The sequence below is a fragment of the Artemia franciscana genome, chromosome 18 (assembly GCF_032884065.1).
Source record: "Artemia franciscana chromosome 18, ASM3288406v1, whole genome shotgun sequence".
Classification (NCBI taxonomy): Eukaryota; Metazoa; Arthropoda; class Branchiopoda; order Anostraca; family Artemiidae; genus Artemia; species Artemia franciscana.
The window spans coordinates 7129100-7150120 of NC_088880.1; the positions used below are offsets into that span (position 1 = coordinate 7129100).

General features: G+C 34.2%; 1 protein-coding gene across 3 annotated transcripts in view; it reads right to left on the reverse strand.

Moving 5' to 3' along the window:
* Positions 1–8036: 8036 nt before the first annotated feature.
* LOC136038553 (1-acyl-sn-glycerol-3-phosphate acyltransferase epsilon-like) overlaps positions 8037–21021 on the reverse strand; it is a 64716-nt gene continuing 51731 nt past the window's right edge. For all 3 annotated transcript variants that reach the window (XM_065721725.1, XM_065721723.1, XM_065721724.1), the window contains 2 exons: positions 18234–18357; positions 8037–11356 (listed from right to left, as the gene is read on the reverse strand). In XM_065721725.1, coding sequence (XP_065577797.1) covers positions 11134–11356; positions 18234–18357 — 347 coding nt within the window. In that variant the 3' untranslated portion in view covers positions 8037–11133. The remainder of the gene's footprint in view (positions 11357–18233; positions 18358–21021) is intronic.

Here is a 21021-nt window from a genome sequence, read left to right on the forward strand (position 1 = left end):
ATTTTTATATAAATCTGCTGGCTAGCAAACAATTCAGATATCAAATGACATGGTGTGTTTTTGATCACTGAGATCAGGGATGTAGCTCCAAAATATATATTGAGGGGGGGGCAGGAGGGGCCCACATCTGAAAAATCACGAAGCATGGGCTATATAATAACTTTTCTCCGAATTACTTAGGGACAACTGTCACCCCCCCCCCAATGACGCCACTGACTGGAACTATCACTGCAGACCAGAAACTGTACGACCTTTTGACAGGCGATCTAATTCAGATTAAGGGTACTAGAAGCCTTTCAGCGGTGATGTTAAATTCTTTAAATTATTTACCCATCAAAAAGATCCACGGTCTCTGGCAATCAAAAATGGCAGAAGTCACATTCCAAAAGCCACAAATACCATTCAAACGATATATAACAGAAAACTATGTACTAAAGGATTAAAATAGAAAAAAAACCTCCCGTGAATAATGGCGTTGAAAGAACCAGGTACTTACGCAAGTAAACAGGTCCGTGCCCTCTGAAATTTTAAGAATATCATTATTTTTTATATAATTTCGATATGTGTCTACTGCAATCAAATTAAAGAAAAATGGTGCTAATAAAACAAATTGAAAAAGAAAACAGCCTGTACTACTTGCAAGTCACGTTACTAGGGTATAATCGCACAAGGGTTACTACCCAAAAAAACAGGAATGGATCAGCTGTTTCTTTGACAAATAAATAATGGATCAAGTCAAGGCAAAAAAGGGTTTTCCAACTCGCAAAAACTTAACAGAAATGAATATAAACAAATTTTTTATGTTTTTTATTGTACCCCACCCCACCAAAATAAATCCAAGATATATGCTTAGAGCAAGTATATTAGTGCAAGAATGCCTTTGAACCTTATATTTTTAACCTGGCAAGTTCATGGAAGCTTACTATGCATATTTTTATACTTATAGTGTTCTACAGCCTATTCGAGCTCCTTGGAAGTTTCCTAAAGGCGAATGATTTCCAACTCAAGCTGTACAAGTAAATGTAGCGATTTCTTTAAATTTCGTCGTTTAAGTTTCTTTAAATTTCGTTTTCCTAAATTTCATTTTGGGAAATCTTCTGTTCAGTAAGCAACAAACTCTTTCAAATACCAACGACATCAATATAAAATAAAAGTTTTCAGGGGGAAAGGTTTCCCCCCTGAAATCATTTTAAATCTTTTCAAACCTGAAAACTACAATTTTCCATAAATCTTCTTTTAATTGTTTTAAAATTCTGAAGTTTTTAGTGCAGAATAAAATTTTCTTCCGTATTACCACATTTAACCGTGGAAATGAATTACTAAAACTAATTGGCTAAGTTGACAATGTTTTTCGCCCGTATGAGTTTAAACACTAACAGTCTGTTGATTACCAAAACATAAATACACCTTCAAACGAAGGCTACACCTCTTCAAGGTATTTGGTGCCATATGTTTTTACTTATGTTTTCTTTTTTATTTGTTTGGTTATCCCTCCTCCATATCATGTTGTGGAACTTGGAGGGGATGTGTTTATGTTACGTTTTTTGTCAATTACTGTTATTAAATAAATAATAATAAAACTTAATAAAACGGCGCCCTAATTCTAAGAGATTTTTCGGACTATCTCTAAAGAGGATCATTTCTGCCTCATTCTATTGCTTGTTCAGTTATTGTATAATGAATTAAATGCAATAGCTGCATTTACTGTTGTAACTGGTAAAATTGGATATTTTACCACAATTTTACAGACCTTCGTAAAATTGGTATTTTTCCTATTTTATGAAATTTAGATATTTTACCGGTATCTTAAATATTTTACTGATATATTTTACAACGCCTTGCAATTTTCAGAGCACAAAAGCGCGAAGAGGCTGGCTGAAACAGGTTTGGATATGATTTTGTTTTGTGTATAGCTATATTACTAGGTTTAAAAGGCCGTCTGTCTGACCTCAGTTGCTTGTTATCAGCACAATTACGTATATTATAGTACAAGTAATTATAATTTTTAAATGCTGAAATGTTAGCTGAAATAAAATTACATTAGTTCTTTGAACTGTCAAAGACAGAAAGGGCTAGAAGAATGATTGACATATGACAAACAAGAAAAAGAAATAAAAATATGGAACTTCCGCCCAGCCGTCTTCATTGCTAAAAAAACAAAAAAAAAACGAGGAAAACTAACCTTTTGAATTAGCTCTAAGTGGGTACAAGAAACACTGAATCAAACAAACCAAAAAACTAAGCCAGAATAAATGAAAGGCTATTCACCAATTACACTGGGCAAGAATTCTCTGCTTAGTGGCTTAGCTCATCTACTGGCTTAATTTTTATTAAAAGTGTAGTCAGATACTCTGAATTTAAACTGGAGAAAAAGATTATTTGAATCCTTTAACTTTAAGTTATAGTAAGTTTGGTCTTGGGAATATCTCCAGTATCTAATTAAAGCAAGGTCTGTATTTATGGATTTCATTTTTAATTTCAACTACCTTCCTAAAATTTGGGGAGCTACTTGCTTCAAATATTAAGTTGCATTATAAAAAAAGAACTACATGATCTGGGTTTTCAACAATTTGGAGGGCCAAAGTAGAATCAATATCCTCATTTTTATTTTAGATTCACATCTTAGAAAAATCTTGAGCCTAAAGAAAAATCATCTTAGCCTAATTGATGCACAAATCCAATATTGCTCAGCTATATTTTTGCTGACTTTTAAATCACATATTAAACCACTACAAACCCTGCAAAACAAAGCTATTCGAATTCTAGATAAGTTTTTACAACACCCGAGGAGTACAGATATCCACTCTGAAACACGTACCTCTTACCTGTTTCTAGACATAATGACTCTCACACAGAAATCTCATCTCCTATTATCTAGTTGGTTTTTTAAGATTCAACATGTACATAATTTCTTTTCTGACCAGAATTTACTGTCCAAACATCAAAATTCACTGATAACTAGATGTGTTCACCCATACAAACTACCTCTGGTGAAAAATGAAAGATCCCGTTTCAACCTCCGGTATATGATCCCATCAATAGCCAACAAATATTCATTAAATAAATTTGTTGAGTTACCAAAAGGATCTTTCAAGAGACGATTAAAAAGTTATATAATGGAATCTGCTTGCAAGAACGAATGGTAAAATTTTTTAATTTTTTATTTTATTTTGGCCTCACTCCACTTACTCCACCTTAAATACTCTCATTAAAGATACTCTTTTTTTATTTATTGATGAAATAGTGGTTCATTTTTTGTTTGTTCTGTATCAATGAGGATTGTTAATTTTTGTTTATATGTCTTGCCCAGTAGTCGAGCTTGTGTCTCCATTTGGACAAGTTGAAGATTTTGATGAATATGAATTTTTGAATAAATGAATCTGAATTCATGCCGTATTTTGCCAGGGAGCCAGCGTTTACACCCCCCCCCCCCTCCCTGACAATACATCCAACGGAATATTCTCACTTATTTTCCTCTTGGATATTTCCGGATTTTAATTAGAAGGGAAATTTCTACTCTCCTGTTTAAGTCAGGGGCAATCGTATTGCACTACCTATAGTAAAAACCCATAAGGGCTGAATGTATTAGTATTTGTTCGTCTATTTTTTCCCAGAAGCACTTCAAGTGGAAGGGGTGGTCAAATAAGCTTTGGAGGGGGCTCAGTCAATTGGAAATCGAAAGTTCCAGTGGTCTTTTCTAAGGTTTAGCCTGCTTTTCAACCAATCGTTACCGGATGAGTTGTTACTGACTACAGGGTCTTAAAAGAAATTCTTAGTCAATTTCAACGGCTCTTGTGTTTCACCAGTTGCTTTGAAAGAATCTTCAAATAAATACACAATTAAATCCGAGGAAGAGGCGATGGGAGGGTGAAGGTAGAAATTGATATATAATCCTCAGGACCGTGTCCAAGACTTTCGTTTTTTTCGGGTGGGGGGGGGGGGGGCTTTGGAACAGGTACGGTCACCTGAATTAGAATCTAAGACTGAGGAAGAGGTGCTAGATTTGCAACCAAATCCTGTTGAAGCCAGTCTTAATGATAGTGAAAGTGACTGAATGTTCTGCTATTATGATCCTGCGCTTAGTTAATTAGTCATCAAAATGTTATAAACCTCTTTTTTACTTATAATCGGTACTTTTATAAATAATTGAAGAACATAATGTATATAATATGAGAAATGAGGCTGAATATGGTTATTTAAATATGCAAGGCTGTTAGGGTAACATTTGTTAGGTTTATAGGCTATATAGAAAAAAATTACTAATATGATTTACTCCAAAATAATCTTCAATTTTACTTTTTTTACAAAATGGATACCCGAAATCAGGAACTACAACTGCTGAGGTTTTACCCTAGGCACAAGATTACCAAAGGAATAAACTAGACAGGTTATTAAATTGATGAAACTCTAAATAAAGGGGTATTACCTTTTATAAGGCCAGGAAAATCAGAATCATCAAAAAATTCCATTAACAAGAGCTAAGAGCTTATATGGCACTTGTGACGAGGCCGAAAGAGCCAAGAGCTCATATGGTATGAGCTCTAACTAAATTCTAAGAATCAATATATTGATTTAAAAGGAAAATCAGAGGCTTAATGCCGGTTGGGATTTAAAATAAGAGCTCTGAGTCACGAGGTCCTTCTAAATATCAAAATTCATTAAAATCCGATCACCCACTCTAAGTTAAAAATACCTCAATTTTTCCTCTCCCTTCAGCCCCCCATATGGTCGAATCGGGAAAAACGACTTTATCAAGTCAATTTGTGCAGCTCCCTGACACGCCTACCAATTTTCATCGTCCTAGCACGTCCAGAAGCCCCAAACTCGCCAAAGAACTGAACCCCACCCCCTAACTCCACCAAAGAGAGCAAATCCAGTACGGTTACATCAGTCACGTATCTCCAATATTTACTTATCCTACCCACCAAGTTTCATCCGGATTCCTCCACTCTAAGCGTTTTCCAAGATTTCCGATTTCCCCCTCCAACTCCCCTCAATGTCAACAGATCTAGTCGGGATTTGAAATAAGAGCTCTGAGACACGATTTCCTTCCAAATATCAAACTTCATTATGATCCGGTCACCCGTTCTTACGTTAAAAATACCTCAATTTTTCCAAATTAACATCCCCCAGCTCCTCCAAAGAGAAAGGATCCGTTCCAATTAAGTAAATCACGTATCTAGAACTTGTGCTTATTCTTCCCATCAAGTTTCATCCCGATCTCTCCACTCTAAGCGTTTTCCAAAATTTCTGTCCCCCCTCCAACCCCTTATGTCCCTGGATCCGATTCGAGCCGAAAATGGAGCATCTGAGACATGAGATCCTTCTTTATATCAAGTTTCACGATGGTCCGATCACCTATTCGTAAGATAAAGATACCCCAATTTTCACATTTTCCAAGGATTCCGGTCCCCCCCTCTCAGCTCCCCCAATGTCAAAGAATCTGGTCGGAATTAAAATAAGAGTTCTAAAGCACAAGATCCTTCTAAATATCAAATTTCATTAAGATCTGATCACCCTTTCGTAAGTTAGAAATACCTCATTTTTTTAATTTTTCCGAATTATCCCCCCCCCAACTCCACCAAAGAGAGCAGATCCGGTCCATATATGTCAATCACGTATCTTGTACTTTTTTTTATTCTTCCCACACAGTTTCATCCTGATCCCTGCGCTTTAAGTATTTTCTATAGATTTCCCCCCCCCCCCTCAATGACGCTGGATCCGGTCGGGATTTAAAACAAGAGATCTGAGTTACGAAGTCCTTCTAAATATGGAGTTTCATTAAGATCTGATCACTCCTTCGTAAGTTAAAAATACGTCATTTTTCAGAATTAACCCCCCCCCCCAATAGAGCGGATTCGTTCCGATTATGTCAATCACGTATCTAGGACTTCTGATTATTTTTCCAACCAAGTTTCATCCCGATACCTCCACTCTAAGCGTTTTCCAAGATTTAAGCCCCCCCCCAACGTCACCGGATCCGGTCGTGATTTCAAATAAGAGCTCTGAGACACGATACCCTTCTAAATATCAAATTTCATTGAGATCCGATCACCCGTTCGTCAGTTAAAAATATCTCATTTTTCAGAATTAACCCTCCCCCTCCCAACTACCCCAAAGAGAGCTGTCCGTTCCAGTCATGTCAATCACGTATCTAGGACTTTGCTTATTTTTCCCACCAAGTTTCATCCCGATCCCTCCACTCTAAACGTTTTCCAAGATTTTAGGTTCCCCCCCCCCCAATGTCGCCAGATCCAGTCGGGATTTTAAACAAGAGCTCTGAGACACGATATCCTTCCAAACATCAAATTTCATGAAGATCTGACCACCGTTCGTAAGTTAAAAATACCTCAATTTTTTCTAATTTTTCTGATTTAACGTCCCCCCACTCCCCCCCCCAGATGGTTGAATCGGGGAAACACCAATTTCTAATTTAATCTGGTCTGGTCCCTTGTAGCTACAGGGCAACTCTAAAACACTAATTTTACCCTGTATTTCCTAGGGAGTAGCTTATTTTACCTTGTTTTACCAATTTTACTTATCGAGTTTGATTTTACTATAATTTTACAACACTAGTTGCATTAGATCTGTATCTGTTTACGCTGATAACAAGGTTGAAATCTTTCTATGTGTATTAACTACTCCATTTTTATGTTGATTGGGAAGCTGTTTTTTGGAAAATCTTTACAATTTTCTCAACGACCAGGCAACATTTTTCCATACTATTCTTAAGTAGTTCTGAGAAAAATGTTCCCAAAGGGGTATCATTTTTGCCTAAAACTTATCTTTTGTGACAGCTAAATAATAATATAATATTAACGGCAATAAAACCCACTAAAATTTCCTATTTTTATATTTGAAACTTAAAGGATGTTTACTATGCATACTTTTATATTGAAGTTGTTTTCCGCTTCCGTCGTTTCTTGAAATTTCATTTGGAAGGTCCCTAAAGAAGAATAATTGTTTGATACTCGAGCTTATATTTATTTGCGAAATCAATAAAACAACAGATATAAAACTGGGCTAAGTAACTTCAATTAAACTTGTAATTTATATTTTTTAGCAGTCTAAGCCATAAAAATTCTACATCTTTTTCCTAAGCTGGTAGATTGTGGTAGAATGTCTACATTATTACTATATGTAACATGCTTCAGGCACAGTTCATAATTCGGACGAGAAAATGAGCTCTAGCAGTCCCGAAGGAGGGGAGAGGGGAAATTTTTTGGCATGAGGTATTTTCTTGTGAACCCAAACTTTTTTTTTTGAAAATATACATAAATATATAAATATACAAAAGTTACCTTTAAACGACATTACGTTTTGTGGCTTTTTACGAAACCAAATTGTCTTAGCGGTTCCCGGAGAAGAGGAATTGTATTTCTCTTGTCGATATTTTAGCCTTATTTGGGACAAAACGGTCAGAAATAGTTGTTAATATACTCACGACTTTGTTTGTTTACCCCCCCCCCCCCCCAAACAGTACCTTCAACAATATGTAATTTTCTTGTTTCAAGATAAATTTTGACTTTTCGCGACATGCTTTGATACCAGGGTTATGGCCTTTACTCCTCCCCCCTCTGTGCAGGTAGGAAAATAAAAAGATTTTTCATTATAGACTCAAGCTTTTCTGCATTAAGGAAGAAACTGTCAACCCTTCAATCAGCAGGAATCAATCTCCCCTCCCTACTAGCCGGAGGGACATCTATATTTTTTATAAATTCTAAGCATTTGACTAAGAACTTTTCAGTAGAACTGTCCTTTCTATATATTAATGTGCAGCGTATCTTGTGGGCGTGCATCTGGTGTTTTAAGGAGGGGCATACGCTACGGGGATGTATTTTTTACGAATGAAAATTTTCTTAATGTTTTCAAAGACAGAGGAAGGGGGTTACGTTTGGCTCGACAATCTAATCGCAATGCAAGGTTAATTATTCTCATGTTTATGAAAATTATTAAGTAACACATCATTAATGGCTAACATGTAAGTTTTCAAAGTTGGTCGGTTTGAAAGTTGAACCCTACACCAATAACACATCTTTCTTTGATACTCTTATAATTTCAACTGCACATTTTACAAGTTTTGATTTGTCTATAAAATTCCTTAGCTGAAAGGGAAGAAAGCCGAAGAAGAAGAAAGAGAGCAAAAACAGGGTTGCCATAAAAAATGACTATTAAAAACAAGAATATAAAAAAAGACGAAAAATAATTGACAGGTTTTAACCCTTACAAAGGACAAAAATAACTTGAAAACTGAAACTATTACAGATATTAATGTAACAGCTGTGGAACATACTCAGTTTTGTAATAAGAACAAAGAATATATTCCCATTTTAAATAAAGAAAGCTTGACAAATAAAATCAACTTTGTAACTAGCAAAATCACAATAACAACTACAGAAAATAAGTAATTTTGTGCCAGGAACATTTTGTGCAATTCCTTGAGATTACACTTAAAGACCAAATAATTTTTGACTTTTACAGAGATTGACTATGAGAAAAGTTGCAAGAACATACGACCTTTATATAATGTCAGATACCAACTTTAACCGTGGCAGTGACGACATTTCAAAAAGCCTCTAGGCAAAGGCGTATCCAGGATTTAGTCTGGGGGGGTATTTTTTTCGTAGGAGGAAAATTTTGTTTCAATCCGTTTTGATACTTTTTTGCGAGTTGGACAACAAATTTCAGGAGGGTTTAAAACCCAGTAAGACCCCCCTGGATACTGCCTTGCCTCTAGGAGTAGGAGCCAACACAACTTTTAAACACTTTATACGGAAAATTCTTTGAACTCTTAGCACTTTTAGCTTCTGAAAATAATTTTGCACAAAGTTATACATGACAAAACATCAAAACAAAACGCTATTGTTAGAGGGAAATACAAAATTTACAAATCTTGCATGTAAACAAAATACATAGAAAAGGGAATCAGGGGCTAACATTGGCAGTTACGTTGACATAATTAATTAAAAGATGTCTTTTCTATTTTCTTACAACTTCTTTTTTTATACTTCTACATTACGATTTAGACATTTAGTTATCACACCGACAGACAGAAGTGGCAGTTAAAAAAAACCAGCATGGCAATAAAAGACAGTGATCAAATTGGAAGCTACAGCGATGACAGTGGTCAAAAATGGCTCTGACGCATAGGCGCTCCGAAAAGCGGACGAAAATTTACTAGATGTTTTCCAGAGAAATTGCGTATGGTTCAATCCCGCTTTCTAGGGCTATAATGAAAGAAAGGTTGAGATGGCTAGGCCATGTTCTGCGGATGAAGGATGACAGATTGCCCAAGATTATCCTTTTTGGCCAACCGTCTAAGGCTACACGGAAAGCAGGTCGTCCTCATCTGGGGTGTGAGGATGTCATAAATAAAGAGCTAAAGGAAATTGGAACTTCCTGGGAGGGTGTAAAGAGGGAGGCCTTGAACAGATTAGATTGGAGGAGCGTGCGTAGCTGTGTTGGCCTCAGGCGGCTTGGTGCCGCAGTGAGTTATTATTATTAGTAGTAGTAGTAGTATGAAACCTCCAGAGATTTTACAAGGGAAAGGCCCAGGAACCGAGACAAGGGACATATGCAGTAAAGGGAATAAAATGCTTGTTGCATATAATCCTGTATTTGACATTTTGAAAAATTACAATAAAAAAGAATCCAAAATTTTGTTTTTTGTTGTCCTTTTTATTAATTAAGTTAATTTGTTTTTCAATGATTTTTACTTTTTTTGTTTTTCTTTTTGAGAATAAGATGGTTTCTTTTTTTGTGCGGGGGACATGACTGAACACTGTTTGGGAAAATTATGAAATGGTACCAAAGATCATCGTAAAAAGAGCATCCTACGGTGGGAGGACGACCGTCTATTACGCGAGAGGTTTTGCGCAAGAGGTGGTTTATTACGTAAAGATTTTCTTTCATAGAATGATTTTTGTAGCATACAGTGGTTTGAAGTGTGTCCGGTTTGGTTGCTATCTAATAAAAGAAGAGTGCACGTGACACCTAAGGTTTAAAGTTAAATTTAGTTTTAAAATTGCACTGCGAGAAGCAGAAATAGGATTTCAACAAAAGAAAAAAAGGTAATCGAATATTAAGTCAATAAAAAAAAGGGATAATTCAGTGAAATGAAACGAGTAATGAAGAGTAGCCGTAAATTAGCCGGAGTAACCTAAATTTTGATTAGAAGTTAGTTTGACAGCAGAATCACCCAATGGCCCCGATTTTCTAAAATGAAGATACAAAAAAAATGTACTTTTTCAAAATCTACGACATGGGAAAAAATCGTTGGCGCCACCAGAATCATTGAACTTGAGTAATTAATAAGGGTTGCCAATAACAGCTTAAAAATAAACAAAGAGAAATAGAGAGTTTACTGGTAAAGAATGTTGTGACTCGAGAACGTTTCGTTCTTTTTACTGACTTAAAAATATATGCAAAAAATTATCGAAGTTTTTAATATTATGTGTTTACTGCGCAGAACAAATTCATTTAGTGCGAGCTTGCAGCATAATGTTGTTTTTGAACCAATCAGGTTCCAAAAGGCGGGGCTATTCGTCTCTACAGGATAAGGAATAATGTGATTGACTTAGGAAATGAGTAAAAAAAATAAACCAAAGAGATTGAAGTACGCTTTTTCGTATGGCCTTATAGGATAGTAACCCTCTTTTCTTCTTTGTAAGTACCATAGAAAAAAAGGTACATAATACATATGTCTAACTGAGGTTTTTTTTTTGGTTTTTTTACTGCTAAATTTTGTGCTTATTCTCATCTGTCTTAATATTTACCAAAAAGTTAAGGGAATTTAAAATAACTTTGCATGTAATCATAAATTTTATTGAGATTGCTTTTAAACCTATGGCCTTTTAACAAACAAATTGATCGTTCAAGAAACATGGCAACACTCTTTTCAAACATCGGTACTGTTATTTCGAGAAACTTTAAGGGAAGTCCAATACCCAACCCCCCTTTTTAATATTTTAGGATAGGCTAGAATATACTTTGCATCTGTGGTAATTACCTCAAAATAATTATGTCAATTTTCTAAAAATTACACAAAAAAGACAAAGAAAAAAAATAAAGGAAAAATAAAAACGTTGGAAGATTTGAGAATGCAGATCTCGTCAAACTAAGCAGATCACTTGACTAAGATACAGATTTAATGCCTAGCCACATATATCCTAAAACAGAGCCTAGTACAATAGTATAGAAATATAATTGACGCCACACCGGTGAGAATAAGAGTGGCAGTAAAGTGGCAGTGAAAAACAGAAAGGAAGGCAGAGTATCGTAAAAGGAAAGTGGAACCTCCTTAGCACCAGACGTCATTGAAATCCTTTTCTTTGGGTTAAAAAATTGGCTTATAAAACTGAAAAAAGAGAGATTTTAGAGAAAAATTAAAAGAAATTATCAAAACAACAACAACATGACCAATTTCTTGACAGCAGTAAAAGCTGCCTTACAGTAAAAGCTCGTAAGGAGCGACCCGGCTCAATAGTAACCAAAACTCTAAAAAATTGAACTTTGATATCAATAGCTACATCAAAAGAATCGCATTTTAATGCTGATTTTAAATATATAAGTTTCATCAAGTTTAGTCTTACCTATCAAAAGTTACGAGCCTGAGAAAATTTGCCTTATTTAGGAAAATAGGGGGAAACACCCCCTAAAAGTCGTAGGATCTTAACGAAAATGACACCATCAGATTCAGCGTCTCAGAGAACCCTACTGTAGAAGTTTCAAGCTCTTACCTACAAAAATGTGGAATTTTGTATTTTTTGCCAGAAGACAAATCACGGGTGCGTGTTTATTTGTTTGTTTTTTGTTTTTTTTTTCTTTTCCCCAGGGGTCATCGTATCGACCAAGTGGTCCTAGAATGTCGCAAGAGAGCTCATTCTAACGGAAATGAAAAGTTCTAGTGCCCTTTTTAAGTGACCAAAAAAATTGGAGGGCATCTAGGCCCCCTCCCACGCTCATTTTTTTCCCAAAGTCAACGGATCAAAATTTTGAGATAGCCATTTTGTTCAACATAGTCGAAAACCATAATTACTATGTCTTTGGGGATGACTTACTCCCCACAGTCCCTGGGGGAGGGGCTGCAAGTTACAAACTTTGACCAGTGTTTACATATAGTAATGGTTATTGGGAAGTGTACAGACGTTTTCAGGGGGATTTTATTTTGTTTGGGGGTGGGGCTGAGGGGGGTGGGCTATGTTGGAGGATCTTTCCTTGGAGAAATCTGTCATGGGGGAAGAAAAATTCAATGACAAGGGCGCAGGATTCTCTAGCATTACTATAAGAAAACAATGAAAAATAAACATGAAAACGTTTTTTCAAATGAAAGGAAGAAGTAGCATTGAAACTTAAAACGAACAGAGATTATTACACATATGAGGGGTTCTAAAAATACTTTAGCATAAAGAGCGAGGTATTTAGGAGGAGATAAATACCTTGCTCTTTATGCTAAAGTATTTTTAGTAATTTCAACTATTTATTCTACGGCCTTTCTGATTCAGGGGTCATTCTTAAAGAATTGGGACAAAACTTACGATTTAGTGTAAAGAGCGAGGTATTAACGAGGGTACAAACCCCCTCGTATACATAATAAAAATATAAGGTTATGAAAGTTTGTTACGTAAGTTAATTCTTAAGTTACGTATATTTTTTACTAATAAAAACGTTCATTAAAAATTAAAAGTTCTAGTTGCCTTTTTAAGTAACCGAAAAATTGGAGGGCAACTAGGCCTCCTTCTCCACCCCTTATTTCTCAAAATCGTCTGATCAAAACTAAGAGAAAGCCATTTAGCCAAAAAAAGAATTAATATACAAATTTCATTTTAATAATTTATATACGGAGAGCCAAAACCAAACATGCATTAATTCAAGAACGTTCAGAAATTAAATAAAAAAAACTAATTTTTTTAGCTGAAAGTAAGGAGCGACATTAAAACTTAAAACGAACAGAAATTACTCCGTATATGAAAGGAATTGTCCCCTCCACAATCCCTCGCTCTTTACGCTAAAGTTTGACTCTTTGCCACAATTCTACTTTTTAAAACAATTAAAAGCTTTAGCGTAAAGAGCGAGGGATTGTGGAGGGGACAACTCATTTCATATACGGAGTAATTTCTGTTCGTTTTAAGTTTTAATGTCGCTCCTTACTTTCAGCTAAAAAAATTAGTTTTTTTTATTTAATACATATATAAAGTGAAACCAACTTGAACAAAATCACTGTAACAGCTGCAGAAATAAGCAGGTTTCCTGACAACAGAATATTGTGTGTTCTCATTTTCAAATATTGATTGCATTAAATAAAAAAAAAAGGTAATGGAAACCCTTTCTAAGTGTATTATTGTGTAAAATAATAAGGATACTATATTTTATTGGTAATTTGGGTTTTATTGGTAATTAGTAATTTGGGAGATAGGGAATTTCAGGTAAATAGAGGGGAAGAGAGCAAGAAAGTATTTTGCTGGATTTGTAATTTTGGTACCATCGTTGAAGAGTTGCCCTATGAGAAAGGGCAACCTAAAAAAAGCATTGGGTGGATCTTGGATACGCGGAATTCGTGGGAGAAGGCCACAAAATTATATTTATTTAGTTTTTAACTACTCAAATTTAAGGATTTATTAATGCTGTAATGACCTTTATTTGATTCTAAGTGTTGTTGGTATGTAAATCTAGATAATAGCTTCCTTTCTAAAAACAAAAACAAAAATGGCGTTAGTGCCGCTGAGGAGAAAAGACTGGGATAAAAAAAAGAAGGAGCATATTTCCGTCTTATACAAAAATTTGTTGACCGGGCCAGAGACACAAAACCGACATGATAATTAGCAAAATCACATTTAACAAATATGGAAATTTCGCAGTTTAATGACAGCACCAATGAGTGTGTTCCCATTTTAAATTAAAAAAAAATGATTGTTACAGAGACAGTAGATCAAATTAACAATAGCAAAATCGTAATAACAATTAAAGAAAATCTTTAGGTTCTTAATAAAAGAACAGACTGGAATCCCGTCAGATCCCTATCTTAACTCCAAATAACTTTTTATCCTTACAGAGACCTAAGAATTGACTCAAATATTTGACAATTAGAAAAATCGCAATAACAACAACTAAAAATGTATGGTTTTGTCACGACAACACGAAGTATGTTTCAATCTGGTTCACATTTGTGTCCCAAATAACATTTGACCGTTATAGAGGATATTCTTTTTAACCCCATCCCTCTCCTAATGCCTCAAATGCCTTCCACTCCCAGCATGGAAAAAAAGGACAGATGAAAACGTAACAAGAGGCAGTCAAGGCAGACCCTGAACCTATTGGTGGCTTTCAAAAGTTTTAGTGATGTTAGGGTCTACCAATTGGCGAATCCCTAAAGCAAACCAATTTGCTGCTGATTTCCTACCTTGAAAGAAAATGTGGTGCGTCTTATGCTTCAGTTGTCCGAAATAAAAAACCTTTCAACCGAATAATTTCAAACCTTTCAATAGCAGTACCACATTTTCTATACGCAGCACTATTTTGGAAGATTTTCTCATATTTACATTATTTACCCCTGTGGACCCCAAAATTCAGCATTAATCCATTATTATGAAATAACCAACCCAGCAATAGCTCTATCAAAAAGTACTTTGAAACACAATCACAAAATCAGTTTTGATCCGTGGTATCCCCTTTTCATGCAGTGATATTTAAAGTTATAAAAGTATATAAGGTATATAAAAGTATAAGGTATATAAGTATATTTGTATAAATAAAGGTGTATAAGTATTATAAAGTATATAAGTATATAAAGGTATATGAGTATAAGTATAAGGTATATAAAAGTTGCTCAGTATTTTATGAATGTTCTTTATTAATCGTTCTGATAGTTGTGATGTCTATTTTTTTCAATCTCTTATTCCTTTTTTTGTCGTTTTCTTTATGTACTCCATCTCTGTCTACTGTGTAATTTTGTATTGTATCACGGTTTAGAACTTGTATAAACTTTTCAAAATATAGGGGGGCGATTCCCCCATGCCCCCCCTTTCAATCGGAATCCCTGGTATTTATGTACTACCTACACCTACAATCAATCACATTTAAATCTTTGTCATGTTATTTTTTCCTAACTTGAACAGATCAACGATTGAGTTAATAGACAGCACATTAATTTTGGGGTATACAACCAATTACCCAAAAAACAATATCTATTGACTCATTCTGAAGGTGCATTTCAGTCATAGGGCATCCCTTATGAAAACTACAAAACATAACAGCAGCTAAATAAATGAAAAAATTGTTACGTAAAAAAAACATTTCACACTTACATACTGACATCACAACAGTCACTAAAAAAAGTGGATGCAAAAAGACTATGTTTCAACAGACAACGTTTTATTTAACGGTTTATTCTTTAAAATAAGCTAATTAAGTATGGTAATCGATAATTAATCGTATTAAGCACTTATAGTAAAATTTTATTACCCGTTCGACAATGTGAATATTTCCACGTGATCAGTTGAGGGTTTAATGAATTCAGATGAAGGTAATATCGGATTTCAATGATCTTGGTCATATATTTTTCAAAGTAATTTTTCTTTAATTTTTCATGAAACGTGGAAGTTTTAGTTTTCGAAAATCTATTTTGTAATTACAAAAATAGCACTAGTTTACTAATTTATCCATTCATTTTTTTTTTACGAAAGGACGATCTGAAGATTACCAAACTACCTAAATTACCAAAAGATAAAATCCAAATTACTAGAAAATGGATTTTTTACTTCACAATTCATTATCAAGAACTGTTTAAAGACTATTGCTTTGCATTTATTTAATTAAACTTTTAATTAATTTTATCATATTTAAATTTATCTAATTTTAAAATAACCATTTACTTTTTACGAGGGCCAACCTGAAAATTACCAAATTCACTAAATTACCAAAAATTAAAATCAAAATTACCAGGAGATAGATTCTTTATTTACCGTTCAAACAGTTCGTGGTAACGAACTGTAGTAAGGAGCGACCCGGCTCAATAGTAACCGAAACTCTAATCATGGAATTTTGATACCAATAGTTACATCAAAAGAATCGCATTTTAATGCTGATTTTAAATATACAAGTTTCATCAAGATCAGTTATACCCATCAAAAGTTACGAGCATGAGAAAATTTGCCTCATTTTAGTAAATAGGGGGAAATACCCCCTAAATGTCATACAATCTTAACGAAAAACACACCATCAGATTCAGCGTATCAGAGAACCTTATTGTAGAAGTTTCAAGCTCATATCTACAAAAATGTGGAATTTCGCATTTTTTGCCAGAAGACAGATCACGGATGCGTGTTTATTTGTTTATTGATCGTATCGACTGAGTGGTCCTAGAATCTTGCAAGAGGGCTCATTCTAACGGAAATTAAAAGTTCTAGTGCCCTTTTTAAGTGACCAAAAAATTGGAGGGCACCTAGGCCCCCTCCCACGCTCATTTTTCCCCAGAGTCACCAGATCAAAATTCTGAAATAGCTATTTTATTCACCATAGTCGAAAAACCTAATAACTATGTCTTTAGGGACGACTTACTCCCCCGCAGTCCCCGTGGGAGGGGCTGCAAGTGGTTACTGGGAAGTGTACAGACGTTTTCAGGGGGATTTTTTTTGGTTTAGGGGGAGAGTTGAGGGGGGAGGGTTACGTGGGAGGATATTTCCATGGAGAGACTTCTCATGGTAAAAGAGAATTTCAATGAAGGGGGCGCAGGATTTTCTAGCATTATTTAAAAAAAAATGAAAAAATAAATATGAAAAGTTTTTCTACTGAAAGTAAGGAGCAGCATTAAAACTTGAAACGAACAAAAATTATTACGCATATGAGGGGTTTACCTCCTCGTTATACCTCACTCTTTCCGTTAAAGTATTTTTAGTGATTTCAACTATTTATTCTACGGCCTTTGTGACGCAGAGGTCATTCTTAAGGAATTGGGACACAATCTAAGCTTTAGTGTAAAGAGCGAGGTATCGACGAGGGTTGAACCCCCTAGTATACGCAATAAAAACATACGAATATAGAAGTTCGCTACGTAAGTTAATTCGTAAGTTACGTATATTTTTTACCAACGAAAACGTTTGTAAAAAATTAAAAGTTCTAGTTGCTTTTTTAAGTAATCAAAAACTTGGAGGGTAACTAGGCCTCCTCCTTCGCTCCTTTTTTTCTCAAAACCTTCCGATTAATTGCAATTAATTAATATGCAAATTTCGTTTTTAATTATTTATGTGCGGAGAGCCAAGATCAAAACATGCATTAATTCAAAAACGTCCAGAAAATAAATTAAAAAAACAAGTTTTTGTAACGGTAAGTAAGGAGCGACATTAAAACGTAAAACGAACAGAAATTACTCCGTATATGAAAGAGCTTTTCCTCCTCAACGCCCCGCTCTTTACGCTAAGGTTTCTTACTGTTTTAAAAAGTAGAGTTAAGAGAAAGGGTCAAACTTTAGCGTAAAGAGCGAGGCATTGAGGAGGAAAAGCCCCAGCCAAAACCCAATTCTTCAAAGTATAAGAAACTAAAAACTAACTAAAGGTAACAAAAAAAATTATCAGTCCGTAAGTGAAAAGAATACACAAGGAGAGTACAATTTTTTTTTTACAAAACGCATCAAAAATACGTTTATATTCATTATACATTTTTACAAGTCACAAGTAGAATTCGAGGGGGGAGGAGGGGTAGGGGTTCAAACACCAAAACGCTCTCCTAGAGGCGTCCTTGATTTTAGCATAATTTTTAAATTGAATTTTTTTTACAGATTGACAAGGAAGCAATATTCTTGTTTCACCGACGTGAGAGTTAGAGAAGAAAAAACTTATGCACCGTAGGAGTTTTTTTTTATACTAAACAGTAGATAGGCGCTCTCAGTAAATGGCTCAGACCCGTTCTTATCTGAAATAACAAGCTATTTAATCGGAACAGTTTTTCTGGCCCTTTACCAATCCAAGAGGCTCTCAAAGTATCAACGCATCGAAATATAAAAAAGAACTAAATTTTGAATTAAGATCTGAAATTTTATATTTTAGAGTTTAGATGTAAAATTTTTAATTTTTGAAAAATTTTGAATTAATGACTGACCCCTTTCTATATCTTTATGGCTAAAACTTATATTATTGTTTCAGAGTAAATAGTACGTGACATCACACATTCAGAAACAAATCACCAGAGGTAGCAACTTGGTTCCAAGAGTTGTAATTTAAAAAAAAAGTCAAAATACTTACTCATCGTTATCTTTAAATAGTTCATGGATCCAAAGTTTAAACTTCTCTTGGTCATTGGGTACATTATCGATTGGAATTCTTTTGAGGTGGACACGAATTTCCTTGCAACGACCGAGCAGAATATCTTAGAGAGAAAAAGAGATAATCAATTTATGGCACCTACATAGGGAACGTAATATACTATTAATGTATTTTTACGACGTTTGCAAAAATTTTTTATATTTGTCATATAATTCCCTCTTTTTTAGACCCCGTTTCCCCAAAAAAGCACTGAAAGAGTAAAAAAGGGAAAATGCATAGGGACTAGGTACAATCTGTACATCTTAATTTAGGTAGTCATTAGAAATTTGTTTTACTTTTGGGCAGGATTAAAGAAGGAAAGTTATATTAAGACTTAGAACGAACTTTTTCAGTGAACTCTCTCTGAAAATAATCTAGTGAAAAATTATTGACACCCTCTGTACAAAAAATGCATCATAGAGGAGTTAATAAAGAAAGAAAAAAGAAAAGCAAAAAACACTCACGTAACAACACAAAAAGAGAAAAAACATGAACTATAGGTCAAACACTAGCGATATATATTTAGTTCAGAATGCACGCAAGAGGAAAATCAATAATTCTGTTGCATCGCTCTGGAATTTGGTGGCGAGTACATCCATTTTTTCCCACATATTTCTAACACTCCATAGCGCCTAGAAATGTAATTGTTTCGTATTCAAATGGGTATACATAGAAAATATTTGCAAAACCGAAAAAATGTTGAACGGATCTTTTTACACTCACTTTGAGAAAATAATCGCCACACTAGTATCAGGAAAAATACATGCGGTGCAAAAAATGAACTGTATAGCCGACCCAGTGTTCGTTTATCAAATTGGCCTTTTACCCTAAAAAGCAACCCATATGTGATCATGGGTTCTTGTGAACCCATTGGGTTCTTGCATATTTGTGATCATGAAGGTGCAGGTTTTCTGCAGTTTCGATCTTAATAGAGGTCATGTAAAATTTATTAGCATTAACCGTTTATCATTTAGTTTATAAGTTTCTATGATTTAGTTTATAGAATTCAGTTTAGTTTATAGTGTTTATGGTTTTTCATAATTTTGTTTTTACTCATCATTTATATCTATAATTCATTTTTATTATCAGTTATATTATTTATATTCATTTCATGATTTAAATCCATATTTTATTCATATTCCTATTTATATTATTCATGTTCATTTTTATATAGTTCATTTAATTTAATATATTAAACATCACGTTTAATTTACTTTTATCTAATTCACTTAATTTATTTAGTACATACTAATATTCATATTTATATTATTATATTCATTCGAATATTATTCCTTCACTATTAAATAGAATCATTTTTTTTTTACTTTTAGCGATCCAAAGCGGTCAAATTTCCATTTAAGCACACCTGACCTCACAACGGTAACGAAATACTGTGGAATTCCTCAGGGAACTTTATTAGGCTCCTATTCTTTGCACCTATGTTGAACGATCTTAGTGCAGATTTCCCTGATCGCACCTGACCTCACAACGGTAACGAAATACTGTGGAATTCCTCAGGGAACCTTATTAGGCTCCTATTCTTTGCACCTATGTTGAACGATCTTGGTGCAGATTTCCCTGATAGATTTAATTCGTTGATGATTTATTTGACGTTGGCAATGCATAAGAAAACAAAAAAAATGTGTGATAATTAAATACGTAACAAATAGCAAAAATACGCAACAGAAAATATGTTTGTCAGTAAGTCAAATAGGGAAAAAATAGATACTTCAGCAAAGATTTCTATAAAGCCATCCCAAATGAAAGAAGAAGGTATCGAAAAATATCAGAAAACGTTAAGGAAATCAAAAATACAAAACTGAGAAAAACAGCCTCAAAAACTGCAGACCAAAAATCCAACGTTTCCTTGTTTTTTGTATTTTTTTCTTTGATTGTTTTTATAGAACACAAAAGCAACTATATTATGAATATGTTTGTCTATATCCAGCAAGGCAGCTATGATCAAACAAAAATAGAATACCTTCAAATGGGATATAAAGAGGTTTCAAGAAGATTTAAAAGAAGGAAACACTTCATAAAACAGTTCCAAGAGCAAAAAGAGGGACGGAGGAAATGCGCCCACAGCTTTAGTAGCCTCAAGCAGCTCAAGTTGAACTCAAAACAAAAAAAAATTCTTAAGGTAGTATTTTTCAATCCTTTTGGGGTTGGGGGGCTACGAACTAATTTTTCGGCAGAGGGGAGTAAAAACCGAGGCAAGATTTTTTTACTATGTACCACATTATTTTCACGGAGATAAGTATTTGCTAATCTACTATGCTAAGCGACCGCTGTTACTATTCACCACAAACAGGATAGCTATAACTTGCAGATTATTTTGGAAGAGCCCCCTCAACTCCACCCTTTTTCTATATCATCATCAGCATCTGCAATAACTATTTAATTCAGAATTACATATAAATTACATATATATATATATATATATATATATATATATATATATATATATATATATATATATATATATATATATATATATATATATATGTATATATATATATATATATATATATATATATATATATATATATATAACAGACTATAAAAACATATTCAGTAAGTTTAAATACTTTTGAATAAACACCATGCATTTTTTTTAATTTCAACACAAGTTTCCTGGGTAAGAAAATCAACTTTCCAGTTCTGATATGCAACAGAAGCAAACCGTATATTCGCCGACGTAAGGAATATTCCATAGGGCAACATGAAA